General features: G+C 36.2%; 2 protein-coding genes across 2 annotated transcripts; one reads left to right on the top strand and one right to left on the bottom strand.

Annotated features, from left to right (window-relative positions):
- The first annotated feature begins 3,578 nt into the window (after positions 1-3,578).
- On the top strand, positions 3,579-5,444 carry LOC143616822 (uncharacterized). The gene is made up of 3 exons (XM_077089545.1): positions 3,579-3,699; positions 4,499-4,614; positions 4,779-5,444. The coding sequence occupies exons 1-3, from the start codon at positions 3,660-3,662 to the stop codon at positions 5,229-5,231; spliced, it is 609 nt and encodes a 202-aa protein (XP_076945660.1). The 5' UTR covers positions 3,579-3,659; the 3' UTR covers positions 5,232-5,444.
- A 563-nt stretch (positions 5,445-6,007) lies between these two features.
- LOC143616974 (putative LRR receptor-like serine/threonine-protein kinase IRK) lies at positions 6,008-9,520 on the bottom strand. The gene is made up of 2 exons (XM_077089661.1): positions 7,913-9,520; positions 6,008-7,836 (listed from the first exon to the last, which is right to left on the bottom strand). The coding sequence occupies exons 1-2, from the start codon at positions 9,298-9,300 to the stop codon at positions 6,378-6,380; spliced, it is 2,847 nt and encodes a 948-aa protein (XP_076945776.1). The 5' UTR covers positions 9,301-9,520; the 3' UTR covers positions 6,008-6,377.
- Positions 9,521-10,039: the final 519 nt, after the last annotated feature.

Below are 10,039 nucleotides of genomic sequence, written 5' to 3'. Positions count from 1 at the left end.
TGAAGAGGTTTGAATTGATTGATTAACTGTAAAACCCTAACCCTAATTTTGTTAATTGTGATGGAAATTAGAAGGTCATTAACTTAGTTATGGCTTTGACTTATCATCTATGGTCAAATAGTTTCATTTTACCATCAACAAGACTTCACCATTGGAACAAAGTACTAAACTACATTTTAAACTTCTACTTACATTTCCCTCGGTTTTTTTTATGACAATTTAATCAACATTTATTAAAGGATTTTTTTGTTGTGCACTTGTGCTTCATAGGCATGTCAGGCTCTATGGTTTGGATGTCGGGTTTGAACCATACTGTCCTAGTGAAGTATTTTAGAGACAAATAAAATATTAGAGTGAACCTATGTAATGCTTGACTAAACCATCGGCTGCAAGTCAGTAAGTCATTCTAATCTTAATTAGTGAGTGAACTTTGTTCTCGGCCGATTAAATGTGTCAGTAAAGATGTAAAATTCGAGTGTGTGAGATATATATATCATGTGTTAGATAACAAGGGTCTGTGCGATAAAATACAAAGACTGACTTAAGATGACAAACATGACATAAATATGGAACAACAAACAATACTCTTTTCACTCACAAGCTAGAAATGTGAGGATTTCTTAGCAATTGAATATTGTGTTAAGAGTTAGTCGTATTAGGAAGGTACGATGGAGATAGCGTCTCACATAGGCATAAATGTCATGTTCCCTTATTAGGATATTATCCTATCAACTTGCTCTATAAGTCTTAACCACATTTTTTTTCTTTAGTAGCCTTAAAGATAGATTTCACTTGCTCATCGAGAACTCAACTTTATCTTATATAACGAGTAATAGAGCATATTAAATGAATCATCCATGTAGTTTGGTGCGAAATATCGATTTTATCTCTTTTATTGTTAATATTCATTTTCTCTCTTAGAAACTATTAGAGAGAATAGTTGAGTTATTGTTTATTGTAATAAATTTTTTATTGAAAGGCTAAGTTTAATAAAAACCAAGAAAGAAGATTTAAACAGTGAATCAAAATTCACTATAACTAAATTTTAAAATTTTAAAGATAAATATAGAGATAAAATTAGATGAATAATCTTTTTAAATGTTAGAGATAAAGATACAATTATGAATTGAGTTAATAACCATTTTCGTTCATGTGATTTGCTACTTTCGCCACTTCAGTCCAAAATTTTTAATTTTGTCAATTTAGTCCTCATAGTTTTAAATATTAGCCAATAACGTCCCCTCCGTCTAACGGCATCCAACTATGCCGTTAGTTTAAGGGTACTTTTGTCTTTCTTTTTTTTTTATTTTTGAGTTAATGGTCATTTTCGTCCATGTGGTTTGATACTTTTGCCACTTCAGTACAAAGTTTGAAATTTTGTAAATTTAATTCAGGTTTTGTTTGTCTATAACCCTAGAGAGCATTATCTAAGCCCAAAACAGGTCTGCATTTACTCTGTCGACAACAGTAATCATACTCTCTCCTCTCGTATTTAGTTTCTAGACGGTTCCTAAACTCTCCCCCATGGTGGAATTCAATGGTAAAGTGGTCAAAGCAATTCCATGAAACCGAATTGTACGGAAAAAACTAAAAATCGATTCTTTGATGAATGCATAATAGTTAGGGTTTAGAGATTAACATATCATAACGAAAATCTGGGTCGTAATCAACTATTATACATTAATCAACGAAACAATTTTTAGTTTTTTATGTACAATTCGGTTTCAGGGAATTACCTTGACCACTTTACCATTGAATTCCACCATGGAGAAGATTTTAGGAAATGTCTAGAAACTAAATATAATAAGGGGGGGTATGATTACTGTTGTCAACAGAGTAAATGCATACCAGTATTTGAGGTTGCTCAATGGTTTTGAGCTTTAATTATACTCTTCAGGGTTATAAACAAAAAAAAATAAAAAATAAAAAAACTGAATTAAACTGAACATTAAATTGACAAATTTTTAAACTTTGGATTGAATTGGCAAAAATATCAAACCACGGGGACTAAGATGACCATTAACTCAAAATTAAAAGGAGAAAGACAAAAATACCCTTAAACTAACAGCATAGCTGGATGCCGTTAGACGGATGTGACGTAATTGGCTAATATTTAAAACTATGAGTACTAAATTGACAAAATTACAAATTTTGGACTGAAGTGGCGAAAGTAGCAAACCACAGGGACTAAAATGGCCATTAACTCTTATAAATTAGACAAAATGGAGTCATTTAGGAAAAGAAAAAAAGAGTGGTGGAGGTGGAAGGTGAAGATATATGATATGGAAGGTGATGATGTGGCATCAAAATGAGGGTGAAAATCGGCGAGTTTCATCGGATTTTAATATGATGCAAGAAGGAAAAAAAAGGCAATCAGCGGGAAAGGATTGGAAAATTGGATATGGGAAAAACGAGAGAACAATCCTCCAATTTTAAGGAAGAGAGATTTGTGGAAATCAGTACCACTACATTTGGCCTTAAAGAAACAAACATTGTTAGTGGAGCTAAACCAAGTTGAATAAAGAGTAAATGAGCAGTTGAACCAATGTTATAACTAGATGTACACACAATCTGGTTAAACCGACCTGACCCGAGAAATTGAATGGGAACCAAATTGGTTTGAAACAAAATATCTAGAAATTGGTTTGAAGGGGCTCTGTACGAATAAAAAAAACCCCTAAAATAAACTTAGTTAAAAAAAGTTTTTGGTTCTTCCCTATTTTTGCCAAAAAGGGTTTAATTGGGTTTGGTTATATGTTTCAAATTATATTAGGCATTTGGGCAAGGCCTAAACCAAATAAACGTTTAGTTAAAATCAATTTAATAATAGTGTAGGTAGTGGACTTTTAACCTTTAGTTTAAAATCAAATTTTATTGAGCTTTTATTTAAAAATTTATAAATAGTAATATATAAATATAAATTTAAAGAATTATAAATTATTGGTACGTCATGTTAGTGGATCCTGTGGGGCTACACACCTTGCGCATGCGAGAGTCCGCCCTACCCGTCTGAAACCGATATAAACTGTAAGTTTTTGACCAATCTATGGTTTCCACCAACTGAACTAAGCCGTCCATAAACTGGTCAAGAAGCCGGTTTGCACTCTAACCGGGTTTTACTTTTTGTTTACGAACCCGTAAGATCCCCTGTATGTTATTTATAGGTTATAACTAAATAACTATAAAGGTAACGACTTTAGGTCAGTCGTCGTATGTATTATCGGAATGGAATTGACGAAGAAGATATCAGACGCGTTTTCCCTACTTGTACTTGTCCGTCAAGTACAACTAAGTCAGTCGTCGTTTCTATTTCCGTCTCTATTTTTATTCCAATTATCATCACAAGCTTTTAAATAATTCGATTATAAATCTCATCCCCAAAGAACAGTTGGTTTGGTTGTCGCAAAATGAATCCTAGATGTTTGCTCATCATCGTAGTCTTCATCGCCAGATCATCATATGCTTTATCTCCCGTACGTTCTCTTAAATTGTTTCTATATATATATGTAACCTGATTTTGATATGATTTGTTGTTGTAAGTTGATTAATTATACGTTGTTAATAATATGCAGGATTCTCCGTCACCTAGTCCTTCTTACAGAGTTCATTTAGGATCAAATTTCCAGCAGCTCTGCAGTGGGTCGTCTAGAAGTTGCCACATGAACAACATAACCGCCTGCGTCGCTTATTCTCTTACCGGTAATTATGCTTTTAAACTACTAAACTCATTGTGCTGTTCTTTATACAAATACAAGATTATTAATGTTAAAATTAATCATATTTAACTCATTCATTATTTATAATTTAGTTCATTTTGCTACCGATATTGTAAACTAGCCGGCCGCCCTGCACGAGATCAATCTCGGCTCGCTTCAAACTCTTTTTGGAAAGCTTGAACTCCGCTTGTGAATTGTTTTTTCAAGCTCAGGCTCAGCCTATTTATTACTTATCAGCTGATTTATATATGTCATTATAAAAAAGTGAATTTATATACGTTCTTTATTATTTTTGTATTTTCTTTGGGAAACCCCTTAAATGAGCTTAAGTTTGGCTCGAGCTCGGTTGTGCAGTGTGAGATAAATACATACAAGTCCAAAAAATATACAAGGCTTATGAGGCTCTACGAGCCAAAACGAGCTTCCAGTACTACAAAAATATATAGACTTTACACACGAGATTATAATCTTCTTCCTTTGTGTTATTCGATTCTTTCGATGTCACTAGCTATAGTTTTTAGTATGATTCGAAACAAAGTGTGTAGGCAAGCAACCTTTTACTTCTTGAATTTTATGAATTATTAATTTACAAATAAGAAAAGCTAGATTTTTGGCCCGTTAAGAGGCAAGGTAAAACCCGAATTGACCTAATTGTTGTAGCGTTGCAAGTCTCATGCATGTCTTGCTAAAGGTTTTTCTTGGATGTTTACAACATTTACCCTTGGTCTCTCATGTAGTTTGTTTCGTTTACTAATAAAGTAATTGCTCTTTTCATGATGAAGAAACGTCTCTCTTTGTACAAAACAATGGTGAAACCCTTCAACGTGTAAAAGTTACTATTCTCCCTGCTAACAACACTCTCAATGAAACAAATGTAGCAAGCCACCAAATGATTAAGGTACGTATCTTTTCGTTCGCATACTTAGAATTTCATGATTAATGATTTTAGATACCACATTTTTAACTGTATTTAAGTTCCTTCAAATGATATAAAATTAGTTCACCTAAACACTCACAAGTCAAAACTGATTATTGACTTGTTTGACCTTATGCTTGTTACAGGTCAACTTTTCCTCAAACGTTGACTTAAGTTCTACGATAGCGTTGACCACTATCGATGGCGATTGTGTGATAAACGCAGCTTTAGCTCCAGCACCGGAAAATCATTACCAGAAATACTCTTCTTATGGAATCTACATGACCCCAACTAATGGTGCATACTTATTAATCCTAGTACTAACTATAGGAGGAGTTTTGACTTATTTCATATTAAGGACCCGAGACCGACACGTTGGTGGGGTTCCATATCATGAAATTGAAATGGGAAATTCAACAGTGGAGAATATGGAGGGAAATGAAACAGAGAATTGGGATGAAGGTTGGGATGATCAATGGGATGATGAAAAAGTTGTGAAGTCTGGTGGTGATGATAATCGTGTATTGGTTAAACAAGTAAATGATAGTGTTACAAAATTGCCTAAATCTAATGGAAAGAAAAAGGAATGGGATGATTAGTGGTTTGAAACTTTGAATTGATTTGCCCAAAATGATGGTAAAGATATTCATTTTTTTTTTGCAATATATTTAGAAAGAACATTAAAATTTATCAGATTCTATTTTTGTAAATTTTTATATTGGAAAGAGGTTTTATAGATGTTTTACGATTTGTTCGGTCAATCTTGACTGATGTTTTATAGATGTCATAGACTCATAGCATTTGATACCTTTGGTTTCGTTGCGCTATGAGTGAAATAATGAGGTTGAGTTGAATAAACTGAAATACAAGTGAAAAAATGAATTGATTAAGTAATATTCATAGATTGAAAATTTAAAATAAAATAAACAAAGTAATCTAGATTCTACTACAAAAAGTAAAAAAGAAAAAGAAAATGAAATCCATAATTTGTCTTTCAAAAAAACTAAAACAAGCCTGAAGTGATGAGGGGAGACATGTTCCTTACTTGGGACACTTTCTCTTCTTTACATCACATATCTACTTTTATATATCCCTTGAAGCCTTTTGCAGCTTTCTACTAATGTAACATTTTAACTTTTAAATAAGTTTGAAAGTTAAATTGAATATAAATTTGTAAATTTATAAAGTATATAAACATAATATATTATCAATAAGATTGAATAAAGATATTTATACATTATATTTATATAGACAAATAAAAATAGAAAAGCTCATACTGATTACAATTTGGAGGCTTTCATGTCCTATGTCTGCAACTGTTTGTAATATGTTGATAACAAAGAATCAGATAATGAAATTTATTAATACCACATGTGGCGGTTGATGATTGAAAATGACAATAATATTCATGGGTTTGGACAACTCACTTTAACTAGCTTTTGCACATGGCTTTTAAAATAACAATAATAACACCATTTCCACTCATTTTATTTGGAACTGTTATCACTTTTCCTAAAAAAGAAAGACAGAATGAAGATAATATGATTGCTAAATAACAACCATAACAATTAACAACAAAAGGGTTGGGAGAAAGACAGATAAGTTTTTAAGTAAAAGGGTCATTACCCGATCCAAAAACCGGACCCGGTGAAAACAAATCCGGTATCATACAGCTAACATTACTCTCTGATTAAAACTAACCGGATTCACATTCGCCGGATAACCAATTAGTACTAAAACATACATCACAACTCCGGTTCCTCCTGGCTTTCCGACGGGCATCTGATAAGCCCCAATATGTTAATCACCTCAGCCATGTCGGGCCGGTTTGATGGCACCTGCGACGTGCAGATCAACCCCAATTTAATAACCGGAATTACTTCCTCAGCTGGAAACTTCCCTTGCAGCCTTCCATCAATGCACTCATCCACTCGCCCTTCCTCGAGGGCCCCACGAACCATGTCACACAATATCACCACGTCATCTTCCGAATACTCAACGGGCCTCCTCCCCGTTACAATCTCAAGAACCAAAACCCCGAAACCATAAATGTCACACTTTTCTGTTATTTTCACCGTTTTGCAGGCAAACTCGGGTGCCATGTAACCAAGCGCGCTTTGAATCTTGCTGCTGAGAACATACCGATCCAGCATTGGTAGAAGCCTTGCTAGACCAAAGTCTGCAACTTTGGGCTCACCCAAACCGTCGATTAATACGTTGCTCGATCTCAAATTGTAATGTATGATTTTAAGCCGATGCAAGTGAGCTAAACTTTTAGCGATCCCGAGGATAATATTGAATCTTTCGTTCCATGTAAGTGAGCTTCTGTTTCCGTCTTCATCTTCGTCTTCATGAAGATGCTTGTAAAGATTCCCACCGGAAACATATTCATAAATCAGCAATTGCAGTGATGGAGTCCAGTAATACCCTTCAAGCGCTACAAGATTCGGGTGATGAATCTTCCCTAACTTCTTAACCTCCCTCTCGAAGTCTTCCTGAGATTTAACCAGACTCGAGACCGTAAGCTTCTTGATCGCGACCGACCGACCGTCCCCGAGAACGGTTCGGTATACCGCACCGAACCCGCCACGCCCGAGCTCGCAATCCTTGTTTAACAAAGCGTGTGCTCCGGTACTGAAATCAGGCTCGCCGGAAAACATAACGAGCTTTCCGGAATTCGTGTCGGTGGTGGGGGAGCTGCTGTAATCTCCGCCAGATAACGGGATGGCGGTTGCTGACCTGGACATAGTGGACCGGACTCTAATATTCAAAACGGTGATGAATATTATGCCGATAACAATCACCGCAGCTGCACCGATTGCAATGAGAGCCGAGATGCTAAGAATCGTTTTCTTGTTATCGATAATCTGAGTGACCGAGTCAGGGTTTGACCCGGGTGAGTTCGGGTCGAGTACTATCGGTTTGGGAAGTATAACTGGACAGTTTTTGTTCACTGCAGCACCACACAGATTCAAGTTGGCGGCAACCGATGATGGAGATATCCTGTTGAAGAAAGCGCCACCTGGCAACTCGCCTTCTAGTTGATTGTGTGAGACATTGAATGTAACAAGATGGACAAGGTTTGCTAATGGTTTAGGTAAAGTTCCATTGAGTTTGTTAAAAGACAAATCCACATATTCTAGATCAGCAAGTTCCGACATTGTTACAGGAACCGAACCCGAGAAATCATTCCGTGATAATATCCTGTAAAACGCATAGGATTAGATCAAGAAATAGCAAATAAAAATTTATAAAAGATGTTAAGTTAGAAGACGCTTACAGATTCTTCAATGAAGTTGCTCCTATTTCAACAGGAATGCTTCCGTTTAACCCGTTTACACTCAAATCAAGAGTATCCAAAGCTTTAAGCTCGCCAACAGTTTTAGGTATTCCGCCCGTCAACGAATTCTTAGACATATTCAAGAATCTCAAGCTGATAAATTTCCCAATATCGAACGGGATTTCACCAGATAACTCATTGTCTGACACATCAACAACTTCAAGATTCTGATGTGAGATGTTAACAGAGGAAGTAAACGCGTCATTGACGCTTCCAGTCAGCTTATTATCTGAGAACCGAATGGTTTGCAGCCCTAATTGGAATAACCAAGTAGGAAGAAACCCTGTTAATGAATTCCGACTCGCATCCAATATATGGATGTTCTGGCAGTTCATCATGGACACTGGCAAGCTCCCGGAGTATCGATTATTGGAAATATTCAGTACTCTGAGTGACTGAATATTACCAATCGCGTCCGGTACCGCGCCAGTGAACATATTATTAGAAAGATCTAAACTTTCAAGGCTTCCAAATTCACCTAACCATTCAGTAACCTCGCCCGTGAGCAAATTGCCGTGAAAGTCAAAATCTTTGCATAAAGAAATCTTCTGTAACGAGCTCGGCAGACTCCCGGAAAACGAGTTGTCACTAAAATCAACCAATCTCAGCAACGCACAAGCGCCAATTTGTTCCGGAACTTGACCCGTAAACCGATTCCTTCCGAGCTTAATCTCTCTAAGATTATACAAACCTTCAATGTCTTTCGGAATCTCACCTTCTAAAAGATTATCAGAAACATCAAATGATCTAAGTCCATGTAAAGACCACACACCCGAAGGCAACACACCCGAAAACTGATTCGACGAGAAGTTAACAGAACCAAGAGATAAACACGAGCCCAACCCATCCGGAATCGGACCTGTAAGCTTATTACCAGCCAACGAAATCGACTTTAAAGATCCACATTGGCCAAAAAAGTCACCCGGAACCGGTCCAGACAAACTATTCCCACTCAAATCAATCACTCTAAGGCTACTAAGCTGTGAGACATTAACACTTAAACTTCCAGTAATATTATTTCTAGCTAATGACAACTTATTTAAAAACTTTAACTGCATCAAGCCCCGACCCATCTTACCGGATAACCCGAACCCATCAAGAACAAGCTCGGATACCCTGTTGGATCTAGGGTTACACTTAACACCATTCCATTTACATGGACTGTCATCATCTTCATTCCAGGAAGTTAATTTCCCATCTGGGTCTTGAAGATCTGCTTTGAATACAATTAACCCCAAGATATCATCATCCAGAGATGGGTTCAGTGATTGTGAAGTAATAACATCGGTAAGTAGCATAAACAAGCAAACCCAAATCACTGTTCTCATTTCAAAGCTCAAACCCTAGGTTTATAATAAATAATAATAACTGAACAAAACCCAGTAAAGTTACCGCATTTTACTGAGGTTAATTGACTAGAGAAGAAGTGAAAAGAGAATTGGAAGTGTGTTTGTGGTTACCGGAGAAGTGAACGGAGGTTAGGATTCCGGCCGCCGTGGTGCGGCGGTTACTTTTGTGTTTAGGTTATTATTATTTTATTAATATTTTTCTTCGGACTTGAAAGAGTAAAGACTGTTGTTGTTGTATGAAATGATGTATTTATTATTATTATCAGACAGACGGAGAATACGTAGACTTTATTTAGGCTGAGGGGTGTGGGGGGCGCGAGAGGGGGCGTGAGTGGGGGCGCCATCCAATAATATTGTGACGTGTGGCAGAGAGAGAAACTTGATAAGATGGGTATTGGTAGTGGTGATAGCGCCCCGGGGCATGGTGTGGAGGGGCGCGAGAGGGGGCGCGAGCGGTTTTTTTTTTTTTTTTTTATAAATGTATTAAAAAAACGTATTATTAAAAACAAAACATTAATTAAAAATCTATTAACATGAAAACTAATTAGAAGATAGTTTTTACGATTTGATTTCAATTTTTTGTTAATTAAAAATCTATTAACATAAAAACAATTTTTTTTTTTTAATATAATATTGAGCCCAACGGCTCTATTCCGGAATCCCATGCATCATCACGCCATTCCCAGCCGCTACCCAGCCCGCGCCTGCCTCGTTTTCC

This window comes from Bidens hawaiensis, unplaced genomic scaffold (assembly GCF_021521415.1).
Source record: "Bidens hawaiensis isolate Kalapana, Puna unplaced genomic scaffold, B.hawaiensis_p1.1 tig00002307_1, whole genome shotgun sequence".
Classification (NCBI taxonomy): domain Eukaryota; kingdom Viridiplantae; phylum Streptophyta; class Magnoliopsida; order Asterales; family Asteraceae; genus Bidens; species Bidens hawaiensis.
The sequence above is the reverse complement of the archived record's forward strand: the minus strand, read 5'-3'. Positions and strand labels throughout refer to the sequence as shown.